Source organism: Eptesicus fuscus, chromosome 2 (assembly GCF_027574615.1).
Source record: "Eptesicus fuscus isolate TK198812 chromosome 2, DD_ASM_mEF_20220401, whole genome shotgun sequence".
NCBI lineage: Eukaryota > Metazoa > Chordata > Mammalia > Chiroptera > Vespertilionidae > Eptesicus > Eptesicus fuscus.
Genome location: NC_072474.1, coordinates 58750732 through 58772891, shown reverse-complemented (window position 1 = coordinate 58772891; position 22160 = coordinate 58750732). Strand labels below are relative to the sequence as shown.

Genomic DNA, 22160 nt, shown 5'->3' with positions numbered 1-22160 from the left:
ACTCTTTTACTAGTGTAGATTACAAATGTAACATGATTTTACATAACCCTAACTTCAAACAGCTATTATCCAATCATTGTTAGGAAAAAGATCAGAACACTGATTATGACAAAACCAAAATATTTCAGTTGGTCACACTTTGGCCTCCAAATAAATAGGAATAGGATTCTGTATTCTTCAACAGATTAAATTAATTATCTGGAGGACTACTTGTATCTAAATCAGTTTGATCCAGTTTTACTTGATGCTGAGTATGTAAATGAGTTCTAACAAACCTCTAACTTAATAAACATCTGATATTAATAACATTAAAGCTCTTGTTGGTTCAGGTACTATCTTTCTGCCTTTTTTTTTTTAATGAATTTTTTTTTTATTATCTAAAGTTTTACATATGTCTCCTTTTCCCCCTATTGACCCCCTCCCCCCCAGCCATTCCCACCCTGGGCAAGCCCCCTCTTTGGTTGCTCTCTAACCACCCCTTGCAACCTCCCGTGCCATTTGTATCTGGATCTATTTTTGTTCATCAAATTATGTTGATTATTATATCCCACATATGAGTGAGATCATGTGATATTTATCTTTCTCTGACTGGCTCATTTCACTTAGCATAATGCTCTCCAGTTCCATCCTTTCCGCTATTTTAAAAAATGTATTTTTATTGATTTCAGAGAGGAAGGGAGAGAAATGTTAATGATGAGAGAGAATCATGGATTGGCTACCTCCTACATGCCTCCTACTGGGGATTGAGACTGCAACTGGACAATGTGCCCTTGACCGGAATCGAACCCGGGACCTTTTAGTCCGCAGGCCGATGCTCTATCTACTGAGCCAAACCAGCTAGGGCTTTCTGCCATTTTGCTTATAAACCTTTTGTGTCTAACTTTTTAAAGGACTTAACTCCAGAGTTGTTCTATAAGAATCTTACCCTTCTACAGTTTATCTTCTCCTAAATATAAGGAGATAACTTCTACAAGGTAAAAATGCAAGATTGGCTCTTTAGTTTTCAGAACAAAATATCATTCTGTCATCTACAAACCTAGTAACTACCAGAGCAAATAGCTGTTTTTTAATTAACACAAATACCTGGCCTGCTGAGGTCTGAACTGTCCTTATCAGAAGTTGATACATGTTCTTTAGAGGAACAAATGCAAAGTGCTTCTCAAACATTTGCAATGAAGGATTCTTCTTTGCAGGGGGAGTGGCTTTGTAATCATGGGAAGATATGGGGGCTGAAGCAAATTGCAAAAGTACAGAATTTCTTTGAACTTTCAAGTTTAACTTTTAAGACTCCTCACAAACTTTACACTCTATTTTGTAATTCATCTTGTTTTAGTACAGAAAGGCTTTTTCAGTATAGAAAATGATGAAAATTCCAAGTTCTCCCTTGGAATATTTCCCTCCCAAATCTTTTAGAGTGTATTGCTATTTATTATATAGTTTGCCATTCTCTTATCATACTGCTGTAGATTGAAAGCATGAATGTAGAGAATACGAAGTAATTTTTTTTCAAATTATCCAGGTTTTAAATAAAATTATAACTATAAGGCAATATACCTCTCAAAAATGAAGAGATATAATTTATCTTTTTATCATGCATTGTACTACGTTAATCTTCAATGGTTTTTACATGCTTAATTTTATCACTTCAAAAGTAATTAACACCCCATAATAGGCTACACATACTATTTTTATTTATTTTTTTGCTATTTCCACTGAGCTTAGGGAGGCAATCAAGGTATCCAATGAATTCATGATTGACCTCAGCTGAGAGAAACCAAAAAGAGTTCTCTCTTCCTTTAAAATGTATTCACTGTCTACTGAACTATTAGTATCAGAACAGTGTATTTCAGCACTTAAAACTAGAAATAATTCCAAACTGGAAACCTCAATAATTAAAGTGATTGCACATAGTAATTACTTAATGTTGTATGTGAGAACTGTGGAAGCCATAGTTAAAACAAGACTTGACTTACCATTCTTTGTCAAGTACTCCACGATATTCCCCACTACAGCTGGAATGCCATTCTCCGTGAGTCCCTGCTGTTGAAGGTCTTGGAGACTGACGCCAAATAACTTTTTATAGGTAGAATTCTTCTGCTCACTTAGTGGCACTGCCACTATCTTTTTCATGTCTTCTTTCAGGCGAACTGTGGCTTTACTTTGCTTAAAAGAGCGTAAGAAAAAAGAGCAGTCAGTCATTTTTACCACAGGAGGTTGCATGGTTACAACACACACACCTGAATTAAAATGTAAGCGTTTGAAAACAGATAGCAGTAGTCTTCACTTATTTTTACTCCAACTCAAAATCTCTAACATCTCTCATGTGTTGCTCAGTGTTACAAATGGCTCAGTGTTACCACTGACGTCACGGTTAAAAGGAGTGAAAAATAATGAGAAACCTAAAGCCACAACGTAACTGTAGCTAAGGGAGGGAGCAATACAGTGCAGTATCTAAGATATATTACTACAGTAACCCAGGGTTGTGACTGGTTAAAAGGCAAATAAAACATTTGTACGAACATTGAAACTTCATGCAGATCCTGAAACAATAGAAGGTTTCTAAAGATAAAAATTTATCTAGATGTCATTTAAGGCAGCTTTAATTTGCAAAGTTAGAATAGATATGTATATAAAAATGTGGAGTAAACATTTATTTCTCTGACTTGATTATACCTGTGAAGATCTCAGCAATATTTTGTCATATAAAATCAACACAATTCTCTTTGAGGTTCAAAATGCCACATCTCTGAAACAGCATAATTTTAGGTAGTCACAATTTTAAAATTCCAACAAGACTGTTCATATTATAAATATAAAATGCAATTTACATTCAATTAATTCAAGTTGCCAACACAACAAAAAAATTCATATAAATGTATTTTTTTCCTTTTAGTAGAAATTTGTCCCCCAAGGAAGTGTCATAAGAGATAAATGTTAACATGGTTTAATATAACTAAGTGATCTTTTAAAAGCATGTGCATCTATAAGTCTACATACTGAAAAGAAAGATGGCAAAATGAAAACAATTTTATTTGGGGACAGATAGCAGGTTGGAGGAAACTCACTTTTTAAGAATAAATGTAGCAATTAATGAAAGTATTACAAGGGCAAGATTATGTAGCTGTGACATTCTAAAAGTAGAAATATTACTTCCATTTTAGAGTTGAGGAAGCAAAGATCAGAGTGTTAAGTAATTTGGTAAAAGTCACAGAACTAGTAAGAGTTCCATCCTATTCTAAGTCCATGTTCCTCTCCCTAATTTAGATTTGCATTAATGATATAGGGTAGTTGGTGTATAATTATAATAACACTAGAGGCCTGGTGCACGAAATTTGTGCATGGGGGAAGAGGGATCCCCTCAGCCCAGCCTGCACCCTCTTCAATCTGGGACCCCTCTGGGGATGTCTGACTGCCAGTAGGACATCCGGCAGTCGGACATCACTCTCACAATCTGGGACTACTGGCTCCTAACTGCTCACCTGCCTGCCAGCCTGATCACCTCTAACCGCCTCTGCCTGCCGACCTGATCACCCCTAACTGCCTCTGCCTGCCGACCTGATCGCCACTAACTGCCCCCGCCCCTGCTGGCCTGGTCACTCCCAACTCCGCCCCCTGCCGGCCTGGTCGCCCCCAACTGCCCTCCTCTGCCATCTTGGTCGCCCCCAACTTCCCCCCACCCCCCCCCCCCCTGCTGGCCCGGTTACCCCACGTAGCCTGCTTGTTCAGTCATTTGGTCATCCCTCACTAACACCCCTGCTGGCCTGGTTGCCCCAAGCAGCCTGCTGGTCATTACTGTTACTGTGATGGCATCCTGGACAATTTGCATATTCCTCTATTATTAGTATAGATAGTACGATAAATGCTGTATATGACCCAAGACCATTACACAAAGTTAATTCTACAACCCTGATTTTGAGTTGGCTCCCTGCAATCTCAATTTGATTTTGAGTCTTATACTCTGAAGGATCAGACCAACTTTCCTTGAAATATCTGCATGTTTTAAGAGGTCATATTTGAAAGCCAGATTATCCTTGTGAAAATTAAACAAATAAAAGGTTACAATATTCATTTATTATATATTAATATTATAAGTATGGGATAGTGTTAGCTACTATAGAGCAGTAGTAGAGTAAGAACTACCGTATTTTCTGGCATATAAGATGACTGGGCGTATAGAAGATTTTCCTGGGTTAAAAAGTTGTCTTATACGCCAGAAAATACAGTATTTTCTCAGTTATCAAGGAAATTAAGCAGCCAAAAAGTAATCAGTATTACTGAAACTTTGAATATTAGTCTCAAATGTAGAATTAGAAACAGCTGACAGCCCTAGCTGTTATGGTTCAGTGGATAGAGTATGGACCCAAGGACTGAAGGATCCAGGGTTTGATTCTAGTCAAGGGAATTCACTTCCATTGCAGACATAATCCCAGCCCTGGTCAGGGAGTACATGCAGAGGCAACCAATCAATATCTCACATAAATGTGTCTCTCTCTCTGTCTCTCCTCTCCTTCCACTTGCTCTAAAAAGAAAGAGAATTACAGGTCAATATCCCTCATGAACATAGATGCCAAAATCCTCAACAAAATTCTAGCGAATTGGATCCAGCATTACATCAGACAGATCATACACCATGACCAAGTAGGATTTATCCCGGGGATGCAAGGATGGTACAATATCCGCAAATTAATGAACGTGATACATCACATAAACAAATTGAGTGATAAAAATCACATAGTCATATCAATTGATGCAGAAAAAGCATTTGAAAAAATCCATCACCCTTTCTTGATAAAAACCCTCAGCAAAGTGGGAATAGAGGGAGCATATCTCAACATAATAAAAGCCTTATAAGACAAACCTACAGCCAACATCATACTCGATGGGCAAAACTAAAACCATTTCACCTAAGAACAGGAACAAGACAGGGATGCCCACTTTCACCACTCTTGTTTGACATAGTACTGGGAATGCTAGCAATGCAATTAGACAAGAAGGGGAAATAAAAGGCATCCAAATTAGAAAAGAAGTCGTAAAACTGTCATTATTCACAGATGACATGATACTGTATATAGAAAACCCTAAAGACTCCATCAAAAAATTATTAGACTTAATAAATGAATTTGGCAATGTAGCAGGATATGAAATTAATGCCAAGAAATCTATGGCATTTTTATACACCAATAGTGAACTTACAGAAAGAGAGATTAAAAACCCCCCACACAATCCCATTTACCATTGCACCAAAAAATTAAGATACTAGGAATAAACTTAACTAAGGAAGTAAAAGACCTGTACTTGGAAAACTACAGGACACTGAAAAAAGAGATAGAGGAAAACATAAACAGATGGAAGAACATACCGTGTTCATGGTTTGATAGAATCAACATCATTAAAATGTCCATACTACCCAAAGCAATTTATAGATTCAATGCACTCCCCATTAAAATACCAATGGCATATTTCACAGATCTAGAATGAACTCTCCAAAAATTCATCTGGAATAAAAAAAGAGCCCGAACAGCTAAAGCAATCCTGAGAAAGAAGAACAAAGTAGGAGGGATCTCAATACCAGATATCAAGCTGTATTACAAAGCCACTGTTCTCAAAACTGGCTGGTACTGGCACAAGAACAGATATATAGATCAATGGAATAGAATAGAGAACCCAGAACTCGACCCAAACCACTATGCTCAATTAATATTTGACAAAGGAGGCAAGAGCATACAATGGAGTCAAGAAAGTCTCTTCAATAAATGGTGTTGGGAAAATTGGACAGATATATGCAAAAAAATGAAACTAGACCACCACTTACACCATACACAAAAACAATCTCAAACTGGATAAAGGACTTAAACATAAGATGGGAAACCATAAAAATATTAGAGGAATCCACAGGCAGCAAAATATCAGACATATGCCAAAGAAATATCTTCATCAATACAGCTCCTAGAGCAATGGAAACTAAAGAGAAAATAAACAAATGGGACTACATCAAATTAAAAGCTTCTGCACAGCAAAGAAACCATCAAAAAACCAACAAGAAAGTACACTGTATGGGAGAACATATGCCAATGTTATCTCCGATAAGGGTTTAATCTCCAACATTTACAGGGAACTCATACAACTTATCAAAAGGAAGATAAACAACCCAATCAAAAAATGGGCAACAGATCAAAATAGATACTTTTTGAAAGAGGACATAAGGAAAGCCAAGACACATATGAAAACATGCTCAAAGTCACTAATCATATGAGAGAGGCAAATCAAAATGACAATGAGGTACCACCTCACATCTGTCAGAATAGCTATCATCAACAAATCAACAAACGACAAGTGTTGGCGAGGATGCAGAGAAAAAGGAACCCTAGTGCACTGCTGGTGGGAATGCAGACTGGTGCAGCCACTGTGGAAGACAGTATGGAGTTTCCTCAAAAAACTAAAAATGGAACTCCCATTTGACCCAGTAATCCCACTTACAGGAATATATCCCAAGAAACTAGAAATACCCATCAGAAAGAATATATGAACCCCTATGTTCATAGCAGCACAATTTACAATAGCTACGATTTGGAAACAGCCTAAGTGCCCATCAGCAGATGAGTGGATTAAAAAACTGTGGTACATTTACACAATGGAATACTATCCTATTTAAGAAAAGAGTAATATGCAAATTGACCATCACTCCAACACACAAGATGGCTGCCCCCATGTGGACACAAGATGGCCACCACAAGATGGCCAGCAGGGGGAAGTCAGTTGGGAGGGACCAGGCCTGCAGGGGAGAGCAGTTAGGGGTGACCAGGCCAGTAGAGGAGGGAAGTTGGGGGCGACTGGGCCTGCAGGGGAGGGCAGTTGTGGGGGGACCCAGTCCTGCAGGGGAGAGCAGTTGGGGGGGACCAGGCTTGCAGGGGAGGGCAGTTAGGGGTGACCAGGCCTGCAGGGGAGGGCAGTTGGTGGAGACCAGGCCGGCAGGGGAGGGCAGTTAGGGGTGACCAGGCCTGCAGGGGAGGGCAGTTGGGGGGGACCAGGCCTGCAGGGGAGAGCAGTTGGGGGCAACTGGGCTGGCAGGGGAGCAGTTAGGCATCAGTCAGGCTGGCAGGGGAGTGGTTAGGGGTTGATCAGGCTGGCAGGCAGAAGCGGTTAGGGGCAATCAGGAAGGCAGACAGGCAAGCAGTTGGGAGCCAGCAGTCCTGAATTGTGAGAAGGATGTCCGACTGCCCGTTTAGGCCCGATCTTACTGGGATCAGGCCTAAATGGGCAGTTGGACATCCCTCGAGGGGTCCCAGATTGGAGAGGGTGCCGGCTGGGCTGAGGGACACCCCCTGCACCCCGTGCACGAATTTCGTGCACCGGGCCTTTAGTGCTGCTATAAAAAGGAACTCCTACCATTTGCAACAGCATGGATGGACCTGGAAGGCATTATGCTAAGCGAAATAAGCCAGTCGGAGAAAGATAAATATCAGATGATCTCACTGATATTTATTTTTTTATCAAAATCATTTAGAAAGCTAAGATAATGCATTCACTATGACTGTATAAGTATTTGATGATTTGGGACCACCCAGTCTCCATGCTACTTTTTTCCAGTAATAAATCCTGACTGCTTTTTTGGGATTGACTCCACCCTTGTCGTGAGCAGCTTTGATGATATTGCCACTCAAAATGACCATCCTGCCTTTAGCAACGGTTGGGCTCGGGGTCTCCACCAGGCCAATCAGACCCCTTTCTCCTGCAGGCCGCTGAATCTTTATTTTTTTAAAAATATTTTTATTGATTTTAGAGAGTAAAATAGAAACATCAATGAGAGAGACACATTGATTGGCTGCCTCCTGCAAGCCCTCAACTGGGGATCAAGCCTGCAACCCGAACATGTGCCCTGGTTGGGAATCGAACCAGGAACATCTTGGTTCATGGGTGGAAGCTCAACCACTGAACCATACCATCCGGGCAAGGCCACTGAATCTTGAGTGGACTATCACAACGCCAGAAAACTGGTTGGAGCTAACTGACTCCAACTACAGTGCTCACAGGATGGGTACATTAACTAAGCATTAGATTAACTCTTGCCACCTAAATCACTGGTGCTGCTTTGTCCTTTAGCTGCCCTTTCTGACCCTGGTTCTCCAGCTGTGCCTTCCATGTGGCGACCCACTCTATTTCTGTTCAGTAACACACACACACACACACACACACACACACACACACACACACACACACCACACCAATTGATAAAAGTTAAAGGAGTTAAAGGGCAATTGAATTAGATAGGTAGGGAAAGGGGTGGAGGAAGGAGGAATCCTAGAGCTAGCTGAAACAAACAAAAAATGTGGTTTGCATCAAACAGGATAGGCAGAAAAACAGGATGGATAGCAGAAAAACAGGGTGTTTTGAAACAAGGATGTTTTTCTTGCAAGTGCAAAACAAATTGTTGTAAAAAGGCCAGGAACCAATCAGAGAACGGCCCAGCACAGACAGACCAAGAATGGGCCTTTAGCTGGTATAAGGGGAAGAGCAGAATGCTTTGGGGGGCAACCCATTGGACTCTCCCTCCTGAACGGGGAGGCTGTGTTTGTTTGCAATAAACTCCTGCCTTGTTTGAATGCCTCTGGTCCCAGGCTTCATTCTTGGATTCCATGAGAGAAGACCCAGGAAAAATTCCTGCTCACCAATTCTGGTATCTAAAGTAGTTCTTTTTTTTTTTTTTAAATAAAGAATAATCAAGCAGATAAAAATTCAGAGCTTTAGAAAAAAGAAAATCAGAATGGTAGCAATGGCTGACTTTTATGGAGTGTTTACTGACTACGTCATTCACAGCTTCAGATGCTTCAGATGCTTTCACTCATTAGATCCTAATAAAGAAACACTAGGAAGGGAGGTATCCTTGTGATTCCCGTTTTACAAAGGCACAGAGGAGCCGAGAAATGTGCTCCCGGTTGCATCAAGGATGTGGTGTAGCCAGGAGTCACTCGCAGGCAATCTGAGGGCAGAGGTCCGTGCTCCAAGCGTCTCCAAGCAGGAAGTGGGGAGAATTCAAAAGCACTTGCTGGGGAGTCCAGAGCGCTTGCTAGAACTGAGAAACCAAATTCTTACTCTTGTAGCGAAGGAAGGTCATTTACATGTTTCTTGGTCTCCTTAAAATAAAGTAAGATATGCTCAGAAGCAACATCAAGATTTCTGATACTCGATCCCGAATAGAGGACACTTCTATCCTACCTAATAATAGACAAATATGCAAATTGACCATACCTCCGACACACCCACAAGCTAACGCCCACCATTCAATCAGAGCGAGTATGCAAATTAACCCAACCAAGATGGCTATAGCCACAGAGAGCAAGGTTTCCTAGGTAACAGAGGAAACCAAGCTTTCCGCCTGCTCTTGCCAGGCCTAAGCCTCCACTCAAGCTACAAAGTTTCAATTATAGAAGGTAAACAAATTCAAACAGAAATGGCGGCAGAATGGAGCTTGAGAGAGCAAGCCAGGGTTGTCCCCGGCAACAGGGGAAGCAAAGCTTTCCGCACACCCTGGCCGGGCTCATCCACTTAAGGCTACAAAGTTTCAATTATAACCCCAACAGAAATGGCTGCCGGCCTCAGAGGGAGCCCCAGGCTTGGCTCCACTCCAGGCTACAAAGTTTCAATTGTAGAAGGAGAATAAATTTCAGATACCAGGGCCTCTGCTTGGGTTGCCAGGGGGCGTGGCCAGCCTGCAAACCACCACAGGCCCCTCGCTCAGGCCGCCCCACGCCCCAAGGGAACCCCCCACCCTGATCAGGGACACCCTTCAGGGCAAGCCAGCTGGCCCCCACCCCTGTACCAGGCCTCTATCCTATCTAATAAAAGAGTAATATACAGATTGATCATCACTGCAACACACAATATAGCTGCCCCCATGTGGTCAAAGATCCTGCCCCCATGTGGACACAAGATGGCCACCACAAGATGGCCAGCAGGAGAGGGCAGTTGGGAGGCACCCGGCCTGCAAGGGAGGGCAGTTGAGAAGGACCAGGCCTGCAAGGGAGGGCAGTTGAGAGGGACCAGGCTTGCAAGGGAGGGCAGTTGGAGGTAATCAACCCTGCAGGAGAGGGCAGTTAGGGGTGACCAGGCCGGCAGAGGAGGGAAGTTGGGGGCAAACAGGCTGGCAGCGGAGTGGTTAGGGGGTGATCAGGCTGGCAGGCAGAAGTGGTTAGGGGCAATCAAGAAGGCAGGCAGGCAAGCAGTTGGGAGCCAGCAGTCCTGGATTGTGAGAGGGATGTCCGACTGCCCGTTTAGGCCCGATCCACCGGGATCGGGCCTAAACGGGCAGTCGGACATCCCTCGAGGGGTCCCAGATTGGAGGGTACAGGCTGGGCTGAGGGACAACCCCCTTCCATGCACGAATTTTGTGCACCGGGCCTCTAGTCCATCTAATAAACAGAGTGAATTGCAGAAGCCTGGAAGTTTTATAACAGCTAACATTCACTGAGTGCTGACTTTGTGCCAGACTCTGTGACAAGCGCTTTAAATGTATCATCTCTAAATCTTCAAACAACCATATCAGTAGGCACACTTACTATTCCCGGTGGGACAGGAAAGCTAAGGCACAAAGAAAAGAAAACTTGCCTACGTTGACAGGACTAGAAATTTCTAGAGCTAGAATGTAGCCCTGGGTGCTCTGGCTCCAGTGCCTCTCAACCATGACATACCCTGCATCTCCCGGGCCTTCAGCCTTGGTGGTTCTGGGGGGGACCAAGGGCACAGCGCGACGTGCAGCTCTGTGTGCACAGCCAAACACAAAATCGATTGTACACGACTGACACCAATGGTCTGTGTTTCCTGAAGGCAATCCTCCAAGAACTCACTGTGAGTACTAAGAATTTAAGGTACTTCGAAGGACAATCAGATTATACCGCTGGGTAAATTCAGTGCGTGCTTTAAAATGCGTTGGAACTAGGCTAGGACTCATAAGTCTAACCAGGAATGTGTGGAATAGAAAGTCAATCCACCACCAGATAAAAGGGGTGCAAGGAAAGCACTAAATGAGCCTAAGCCATCTGGTTCCATAAAGCAATGAATCGCTCAAGGACTAATGGCGTGTGTCAAAAAGACCTGTGGGCCAGCTTCAACGGGCTCCTATGGGCCAAATTTGGGACATTTGGAGCACGGAGAGTAACAACTGAAATGGATTATAACATATTGTGTAAATAAAAATCCCTGAACCCACAGTGATCCTACGAACAGTGAGAGGAAGGGGTTCAAAACGAAAGGTCCTCTTTACAGAAGCATGCCACAGCTAAACAAAGAAAGGAGAGAATCAGAAAATCACCACTTTTCATAAACCATGTAACAAATGATTCCATCAAGGATTATCAGTGAATACTAAAACATCAGGTGAAAGGTTGTGGTTGAACAGGATTTTCACAGCATCAAAGATCACATACATACTACTTGTAAGGGAAAAAATTCACTCTTAAAATTGACATCTGGGTATAATCATGAAAATAAGTGTCCATCAATGGTTGAATGGATAAAGAAAGTGTGGGCCCTAACCGGTTTGGCTCAGTGGATAGAGCGTCGGCCTGTGGACTGAAGGGTTCCAGGTTCGATTCCGGTCAAGGGCATGTACCTTGGTTGTGGGCACATCCCCAGTGGGGTGCAGGAGGCAGCTGATTGATGTTTCTAACTCTCTATCCCTCTCCCTTCCTCTCTGTAAAAAAATCAGTAAAATATATTTTAAAAAGAAAATGTGGAATGTGTGTGTGTGTGGGGGGGGCAAAAGTAGGTTTACAGCAGTTCATATGGAAAATAATACAATAATTAATAAATAATAATACAAGAATAAACTGTGTTTGGCAAACTCATAGCTGTTAACCTACTTTTGCCTACCATGGGTGTATGAGTGTGTGAGTGTGTGTGTGTGTGTGTATAATGGAATATTATTTAGCCATAAGAACAAATGAAATCTTACCATCTGTGACAACCTCAATGGACCTCAAGAGCATTCTGCTAAGTGAATTAAGTCAGACAGAGAAAGATAAATACCACATGATGTCAATTACATGTGGAATCTAATAAAATATCAAGCTCATAGATACAGAACAGATTGGAGGTGGCCAGAGGCTGGGGAATGGGAATAAAAATGGATGAAGGGGATCCAATTATAAAATAAGTCACGGGGATGAATGTAGAGCATGGTGAGTACAGTTAATACTGTATTGCATATTTGAAAGTTGCAAAGAGTAAATTAAAAGTTCTCATCATCAGAAAAAATTGTAACTAGGTATGGTACAGATGTTAACTACAACTATTGTGGTGACCATTTTGCAACATATACAATATCAAATGATTATACTGTAAACCTGAAAGTAAGTAATATAATGTGTGTCAATTACACCTCAATTTAAAAAATCATAATCTCAAAGAGGTTAAGCTCTGAAAAATTAAGATCTGAGAATCTTTAAACATTCATTGAAAAGCTAGGTTTTAATGAATTACAATTTTTAAGATACTGATTTCTCTGTGCAAATATATATTCTTAAAAATATCTTGGATCACCCGTATTGCACTTACAAATAAGTCCAACTAATTTCTACAACTCAGATTAAAATTATTAAAAAGTAAAGTCCGGCTGGTGTGGCTCAATGGTTGAGCATCAACCTATGAACCAGGAGGCCATGGTTTGATTCCTGGTCAGGGCACATGCCTGGGTTGCCAGCTCGATCCCCAGTGTGGGGCGTGCAGGAGGCAGCGAATCAATGGTTCTCTTTCATCATTGATGTTTCTATCTCTCCATCTCCCTTCCTCTAGAAATCAATAAAAAAATACGTTAGAAAAAAAAAAAGAGAAAAGTCCTTATGTTATTTATTACTATTGAAATGTTGAGGAAACTATTAAATACAAATCCAATAAAAATCTGGTGAATTTTATCACTTCTTCTGAAACCACACAGATTAAGAAGAGGGTGAAGACAAGAAAAATAACAGAAATACTGTAAACTCCAGTTTGTGTGTAAGTGCTGCTGAAGGTGAAGATGGGGCAGGAAGCTCATGGCAGACACCCTGCCAGCAATGGAAGGAGTCTGCACAGGACCAGCAGGCAACCAGCAGTGGAAGGTCTTTAAAATCTCTTACAAATATGTGTTATCGTAAAGACAGAGTACACTTTGAGAGGGAGCTGAACAAGGTTCACTTGTTTAGAGGAAGAGGAGAAAGAAGGTTCAGGAAAGACTCTAAAGGAGCAGATACCAGGAAGCGCCAGGAAAAAGAAAACACCCTGCCCGTCTGGCATGGCTCACTGGTTTAGCGTGGACCTATGAACCAGCAGGTCATGGTTCGGTTCCCGGTCAGGGCACATGCCTGGGTTGCAGACTCAATCCCCAGTAGGGGGGTGTGCAAGAGGCAGCCAATCAATGATTCTCTCTCATCATTGATGTTTCTATCTCTCTCTCCTTCTCCCTTCCTCTCTGAAATCAATAAAACTATATTAAAAAAAGAAAGAAAGCACCTAATAGTGAGTGCATTACCTTGGAGGGCAAGTTTATGAAGAAAAAAACATTGGAGCCCTCCTGACCCAGATTACCTATTGAGAGGCAAAGGAGAGGTGGGCAAAGGATATTTAAGGAAACCATCCTTTTGGTAGCAACAGAGAAATTTAAAAAGTTTTAAATTAAAATTTTAATTTAATTTAACAAGTGAGGAAGAAATGTTATGAGAGGAAGAAATGAAGAACTTGAAACTAACTCAAAAGGGAACACTAGGGGTTGAAACATTTCCAGATTTTAGAACTACCACATGGTTCAGAGGACACAACCAGAAAGCGAACGGTGGTTATCTGGAGACAGATTTTAAGACAGATAACGAAGAAATAACAGTCACTCCCAAAGATGAAATACAGGCACGCCTCAGGGATACTGCGGGTACTGTTCGAGACCACCACAATAAAGTGAGTATCACAATAAAGCAAGTCGTAGTCTCTTTGCTGGTGAAGGGTCTTGCCTTCCATTAAAAAAAAAAAAAAAAAAGCCACATCTGTGAAGCACAATAAAGTAATAAAGTGAAGTGCGATAGAATGAGATATGACTGTCCATTTCCTCAGAATGTGGTCAAGTTCCTAGAGAAAAAAGATGGTTCCTGGTAAAGAACCTACCTCTTTCTTTGCACATCTGAGTAGCAATATAAGTAAAGTTGGTGACACACTCTAGCTTCCCTAGCAGCACTACCAACGTGGGATTGAGGAAAACAAGTGAGGAAGAGAAAGTTGGTTAGTCGATGGATACAGGAAATGAATATCTTTAAACCAGTCTGTGTCCCACTTCAAAAATCCATGCATGTACACACACATACACACACACTCCACAAATATTTGGTGCTCTACTCTTTTCTCTGAGGCTACCTTCAGCAGCAGGATACCAGAGCAGCTGCTACACATACGATATGTTTACCAAGCAGAAAGTCCCAAACTAAGAAAAATGTAAGAGCCCATATACATGCATTTACACATGTGACTTCTCACTTTTCTGCCACAAACTTTTTAAAAAAGTTTTTTTATCATCTATCTTTATTGCAGAAATACCGTTACAATTCCTCCTACAGTAAAACACTCATATAAATCATATCAGAGTGAATAATCTTTTAAACAGTATGATTTTTATGTCAACCTTAAGTGAAATCTTGCACATGCTTTGGATAGAAATGAAGGGATATATGGAGTTTCATACACGGGTCAGTCTGATTACAGTCAAGGTAAGATCAATGTATGCAGCAGGGCAAGAAGGAAGGATCCAATCAGACAATCAGAAACGACTGCCGATCTCCTGACAAAAGGTCAATCTGCTGCCTCACTCTACACATTTCTGGCCCTTACGAGTTTTCTTTTACAAAGCTGGAAAAATGCAGACCAGTGTCCGTAGTAAAAGCTCAGTCACTTTACCCATACGCAAAAACAGATTTTGAAGGGAACTCTTTGAAGTGATATAGAGATGACCATCTGGATACTAAAAGCCTCAGAGCGAAAAGGAAGTCTGAAAAGTTCTAAGCATGAAGGAGTCACACTGCAGTTTACTGAGAAAATTCAATCTGTGGGGCTGGTGCACCATCTGGTGACCATTCAGGGCCTATGCGTCAACATTGCCTGGGTATTTCTGGATATTTTAGGATGCCATCACAACCTACAGCAATTTGCAGGTCTTTCTGAAAAATTTAAAAAAAAGGATTTGACCTAATTGTGATGATACACAGGTAGCAGTTAAGGTGACAATGAAGAGTAAGTATTTCTCACATAGTACCTCTAAGGAATAAAATGCCCCTCCCCCATACACCACCAACTTGAAATATAAACACAACTATTTATGCACTTTTCACATATCAAAATAAAAATTTTAAATGATAGCACTCTGTAAATCATAATTAACAATACTTGGTTATTGCAAAAGATTGTGTGTATACACCAACAGAATTGCTTTGGGGATTCATGCATTTCAGCCATAGAAATATACACATTTTTCCCCCCCATGGATTTTTTTTATCAGTGTTACTTGTTGATGCTACTGTATTACAGCAACTAGAAGTTTCCCAGTTGATATTTACTCAACCAAGTTTTTTCACCACCACTTTCAGCAACCATGCTGAAACAGAAATTCCAGAATTACTAAATGAAAACAAGAAAGGGAATACAAAGATGTCGTACACATCCTCAGAGGTAATAAATTAATGTTTATTTTAATTCTTTCTCAATCTAGCCACAAGATTTCCCCCCGTAACTACAACTGAGAATTCATATTGAACTCTTTCAGAACAAAATAGCCTAAAACGCTTGAGAGTGCTCTACCTTACATCAAGCTGACTTAACCGAGTAAAACTCAGCGTGCGATTTCCTTCACCTTTTTAGGAAAGGGAAAAGAGGACAAGAATGCTGAATGCCCCAAATACTGCGTAATAGATAGGAATTGAAGCAACAAATCCGCCCCCACCTCCTAGGAAGGAAAACAAAGTCACACAAACATCTCAACAAAACCAGGAGGGCCGAGGCCTCTCCAGCGCCTGGCGGGTCCAGGGGAGACAGGGGCGGCCTGTACTCACACAGATGGCGAGAGCTCCTGCCCCCATCCTCGCAGAGGTGTCTCGTAGAACGGATGAAGCCCAGATGCAAACATCAAAATGACAGCAACAGACTGAAATTCCATCCAGTGGGTATGCTTTGATTTGAAAACCAGCTCCCAATCCGGAGGCCCCAGCGTAAGCGCAGAGCAGCTCCTAACGTTTTCGGAAGTGTGGTTCTGCTTCTCTTTCGGTTAAACCCACATGGCTGGGAGGACTGCCTGCAGGTGAAATTTGATCCACAGCCTCTAGTATTGGCAAGGAGAGGGAGTCATGTGACAGGGTCTTAAGTCCTGACATCTTTTCTTAAACCTGACTTGTTAGATGCCACCCTTTGTAAAATGCTGATTAGCTAGTGGTATTTTAATAGAACGAACAGTGCAGACAGCGAAAACACCAACTTGCTTCCTTGTCGCGACTCATTTCTAAGAAAAATTCACACATTTACACTCAGGTTTCCATCTGCAGGCATATTCCTTCCTTTTTGGAGGCAGATTTCACTTCTGTGGCCCCCTAGAAACCAGTGAAATTCTATCAAAATCTTCCCTCCACTCTATTCTGTAAGACTTGTCCTACGTGAAAATGTTCTATTTTGTGTAGCTGTTACTTTACTGCTTCTAATTAGTTTCAAATTGTCTCATTCACATATACTGGTGATAAGCATAAAACAACATGCTTCCAGACATCCATAATTCTACGTATGTGATTTTGGCTGGAAAACTGGCTTCTTTCAGGAACTTCCTACTCCACAAGCTGTGTCATAGAAAATACGACAGATTTTGTAAGTTCTAAATATTTGAACTAGTAGCTAAAATATCCATTTCATATAAGCCAGAAAGAAACTGTTCTATTTATATATATATATATATATATTTTTTGCTACTTTTCTGTCTAGTCCTTTTTTTGCTGGCACACTTAAGATAATGCTGACCAATAGCACATGCGAAGTTTCACTTGACCCAATTTTAAAAGACTTAAATGGCCACAATAACAAAGACGTAATAAATTTGTTTTTTAAGGGCAGGCGGTGGAAGGAAAAGGGAAAACCGAAATTGGCTCCCACTTAAATACTTCCCTTCAAATCTTAATATTCCTCACGTATCTATAGCCAACCAACACAGCCTGCAGCAGAGCCAAGAGAGCAAATTGTGTTGAGCAAGCCAGGGGACACGAGTCCATATAATTTCTCTACATACACACAAAACACTTCTCAGGCTCTGCTCCACAAGGTAGAAAGACACAATCCCAAGGCCATACCAAATGGAGCGGGAGAACGGACATATTCTTCTCCATTAAAAAAAGTAGGGTGGGGGGTGCCCTAGCCAGTTTGGCTCAGTGGATAGAGGGCTGGCCTGAACACTGAAGGATCTCAGGTTCAATTCCGGTCAGGGGCATGTACCTCGACTGCAGGCCCCAGTTGCGGCAGGAGGCAACCAATCTGTGTGTCTCTCCCCCTCCCTTCCACTTCTCTAAAAAAAAAAAAAAAAAAATCAATGGCAAAATATTCTCGGGTGAGGAGTAACAACAACAAAACAAGTAGGGGGTGGCCCTGGCCAATGTGGCTCAGTTGGTTGAGTGTCATCAGTGCACTGAAAGGTTGCCGGTTCGATTCCTGGTCAGGGCTCATGCCCAGGTTGCAGGCTCAATCCCCAATGGTGGTGATGGTAGTGGGAGTGGAAGGCAATCGATGAATGTTTCTCTCCCTCATTGATATTTCTCTATGTCTCTCCCTCTCCCTTCCTCTCTCTCTAAAAATTAGTAAAAACATATTTTTTTAAAAAGTAGGGGATAGGTGGAGGTGGAAGAAGTAGTATTAGGGGGATAAATGGTGATGGAAAAAGTAAAATTAAAAAGAAAACATGTAAAAAAATTTTCTACTTCATCCTTAATACAAATTTTATCATTTCTGTTTCCTATTCACCCATTAAAAAACTAGGCTGATTATTAAAGAAAATGATCATAAAACAAACTTTTTCTAATACTTTAAAATTTTGTCTTCTTTTTCTGATTATATAAATACTAGAGGCCTGGTGCAGGGATTTGTGCACCGGTGGAGTCCCTCAGCCTGGCCTGCACCCTCTCGCAATCCGGACCCCCCCCCTCCCCGCTGGGATCAGGCCAAAACTGGCAGTCTGACATCCCCTGAGGGATGTAGCAGAGCACAAAGCGGCAGGAGGCCGGGGAGGAACCCAAGCCCAGGCCAGGCGCTGCGCTGTTCCCACTCATCCTGGCCCCACTGCATCAGCCGCTGCAGCTCAGTGCCACCGCCCCAGCTGCGCTGGTCAGCCATGAGCCCAGCGTCTGGCGCCTATCAGTCAGCTGAGCAGCGTTCCTGCTGTGGGAGCTCACCGACCACCAGGGGGCAGCTCCTGCACTGAGCATCTGCTCCCTGGTGGTCAGTGCGTGTCATAGCGACCGATTGAACAGTCACTTAGGGTTTTATATAGATTGCCAGTTCACGATGAAAAGTAAAAGCCTAAAGGTTAGGTCATCTAGAGATGATAACCCAATCAGTATTTATTTATTATTTATACTGGGCCAGGCACTATGCTATATCATGTACAGAAAATGATAAGGCATGATACCTTCTCTCCTGGATTATTCAATGGGAAAAGAAGGAATAAAAATAAGTTAACAAAAGTAAGTAAATACATCTTTTTCGTTAGTAAATGCAATGGTGTAATAAAGGAGTGAAGATGAAGTGAAGGAGAATAACTGAGGACAGCCAGAAACATTTAATATATCTATGCCCAGTCTCTTTTCTATGCTTTTTTAAAACATAATTTCTGATAATTTTCTATCCTAACTTTTTTGCACTTAACATTGTACCAGAGGCATGCTCACATATTGCTAAACACTATAAACAATTTTAATCATCTATAATATTGCATTCTTTAGTCATTCTCCCATTTCTATTTTTTATTTTTTTATTTTAAATATATTTTATGATTTCAGAGAGGAAGGGAGAGGGAGAGATAGAAAGATTGGCTGCCTCCTACACGCCCCCTTCTGGGGATTGAGCCCACAACTCGGGCATGTGCCCTTGACCGGAATCAAATCCGGGACCCTTAAGTCCACAGGCTGACGCTTTACCCATTGAGCCAAACCAGCTAGGGCCATTCTCCCATTTTTAGACATTTACACGGTTTCTGATTTTATGTGTTTAATTAGTAATGCTTTGTCTTCATCCTGATTTTTTCTAGCAGAGACTCTCTGAATGTGAAAGCTCTGGGTCACAGAGAATAGGAAGCTGGCTCAGGCTCCTGATATACACTTGCTCTGGCAGTTTATCTTCTACAACCCACCCTACCCAAGTTTGAGTATTTTATAAAATATTTCCTAATAAGTGAAAATTATTTCTCATTTTAAAAATATTTGTTTTATAATACTAAACATATTTTAAAAATCCTCTTCAGTCATTTGAATAGTTTCTCTTCTGAACTCTCTTGGATCAATTCTCTTTGTCTATTTATCAACGACAGTGTGATCAGTGGAAGTCTCTTCCATAGGACTATTGTAAGGATTAAACAACTTAATCCATAAAAAGCACTTATTTTTGTTATCATTTGCCAGGTATTATGCAAATAACTCTGGATGCTTATGTGGTTTGATTGTATATCTATTTGAAATTTATTTCAAAATAAAGTAAAAGATGAGGATCTAGATTGATCTTTATTTTTCATATAACTACTGTGGCCCAGACTGTTAACTCCCACCAGTGTGAGTTAATTCTAGATGCAATGTCTGTTTCTAATATTAGGGCTCATTCTCCCTCTTAGTTGTGGTTGAGCCCATAAGCCAGTGAGAGACTACATTTCCCAGCCTTTCATACAGGTAGACAGACAGGCCATGTAACCATGTACTTGCTCATTAACAGAACAGGAATGGATAGGGTAAGTACAACTTCGGTGTCATGTGCTTAATGGGACTGCCCCTGCTCCCCTTCACCACAAGCTGGAACGCAGGTGAGTCAGAAACCTAGCTTCAACCGTAGAGAAGAAGGGCAGTGTCCCAGGGAATGACGAAGTAACCACGTGGAAGGGCCTCAGACCTCTGAATGACCTTGTAGACCAGGCGTCCTCAAACTACGGCCCGCAGGGCCACATGCGGGTGTTTTTGCCGTTTTGTTTTTTTACTTCAAAATAAGATATGTGCAGTGTGCATAGGAATTTGTTCATAGGTTTTTTTTAAACTATAGTCAGGCCCTCCAACGGTCTGAGGGACAGTGAACTGGCCCCCTGTTTAAAAAGTTTGAGGACCCCTGTTAGCTGCCTTACAAGCCTAGACCAACTAAATGTTTACATGGAAAGGAAATAAAGCTCAATTTGCTACTGTATTTGAAGGTCCTGTGTGTGCACCTGTATAAACCAAGTTTGTCTTTATCCTAACTAACATATTTGTTAAGCAAATTTTTCATTTCCTACTCATTTGTTATACTATCTATACCATCTATTAAATTAATATACACACACATACATACATACATACATACATGCACACACCAGGGTATTTTTCAGGCTAATATATCCTATCTTGCTTTTTTTTCTAGTTTTATATCACTACCATAATATTTGAATAACTATATGTTTACAATTAACTTAAATATCTGATAAAGATAACCTCTCATTATCTATCTTTTCAATGTTATTGCTCTTCTTTCCAATCAATTCTTCATGATAAATTTCAAAAAACATTCAGTAATGTTAGAACAAGTTAGAACACCAAAAATTATACCTCTTGCTATTGTTTCTAAAAGGTATATGTATATCTTATTTCTGTTTTGCATATTACTATATAAGAATGACATAAGGAGGAAAAATCTAGTTCTAATTTTCATAATTTATTATATACTATTACAAAGTAAAATTAATACTGAGCCTAACCAATTTTTATCCTTAGTTATTCTTCTCTGTGATGGCTAGATTTCACTTGCAAAAAGAAACCCTGAGTAGACCATTTAACAAAAATTACTAAAAGACACTGTTTACTTCAAACAATGTTTGTTTCTCCATGGAATATACCTGAAATTAGAGTTATCAAATCTTTTCCTGACCCCAGAACGAATGCAAGGGATATTGGAGTCCAATTAATCCCAGAAAGTTCTCTGAGCTATTATGTGTGTACTAGAGGCCCGGCGCATGAAATTCGTGCATGGGGGGGAGGGCTGTCCCTCAGCCCGGCCTGCACCCTCTCCAATCTGGGACCCCTCAGGGAATGTCTGACTGCTGGTTTAGGAACAATCATAAAGGAATATAGTGATCCCACAGGGATTGGGCCTAAACCGGCAGTCGGACATCCCTCTCACAATCCGGGACTGCTGGCTCCTAACCTGCCTGCCTGCCTGATCACCCCTAACTGCCTCTGCCTGCTAGCCTGATTGCCCCCAACTGCCCTCCCCTGCTGGCCTGGTAGCCCCCTAACTGCTTGCTCCCCCACACCGGCCTGATTTCACCCCTAACTGCTTGCTCCCCTGCTGGCCTGATCGCCCCTAACTGCCTCTGCCTCAGCTCCTGCCATGGTGACTTTGTCCGGAAGGAAGTCAGATGTCCGGTCAACCTGGTCTACTTAGCATATTACCCTTTTATTAGTATAGATATTCCTGAATAATGACTTACAAAGAATCTTAACATGTGCAAGCCACAGTCAAGAAATGTGCTATTAACTATTGCTTTTCCCTCAGAAGGAAAAAAGAAAGAAAATTTTAAAAGTGCTTTTCTGAAAGTCCACTGTGGTGGGCTAATTCCATGACTACTCCTAGAAATGCTGTAATACCATGGCAGGACAAGGGATGTCCTATTTTCAAGAAAATCCCTGGGCAACCTGGAAGAAGGTGTCAAGGCGACTTCCCAACTGATGGTCAGGCCCCTGAGATGCTGTCATTTAAATCACCCTCTGACCTGGAAGCCTGATGGAGGAGGAGAAAGGGCCAGGTTGTCCTCTAGCCTCCAAAAAAGCAAAAAATGCTTCAAAGTCAATTCCTCTGATATTAGTTGGCAGAGCTACCAGTTTGCAAAAGACAAATTCTCTTTAGCTGGAGTAACTACTACGAATACTAGAAGAAAAGCAAGAGCCTATAGATATATTACG

General features: G+C 41.4%; 1 protein-coding gene across 1 annotated transcript in view; it reads right to left on the bottom strand.

Annotated features, from left to right (window-relative positions):
* Positions 1-2156, bottom strand: part of FAM13A (family with sequence similarity 13 member A) — a 254998-nt gene extending 252842 nt beyond the window's left edge. The window contains exon 1 of the mRNA XM_054727491.1: positions 1974-2156. Within this exon, the coding sequence (XP_054583466.1) occupies positions 1974-2130 (157 nt within the window). The 5' untranslated portion in view covers positions 2131-2156. The remainder of the gene's footprint in view (positions 1-1973) is intronic.
* Positions 2157-22160: the final 20004 nt, after the last annotated feature.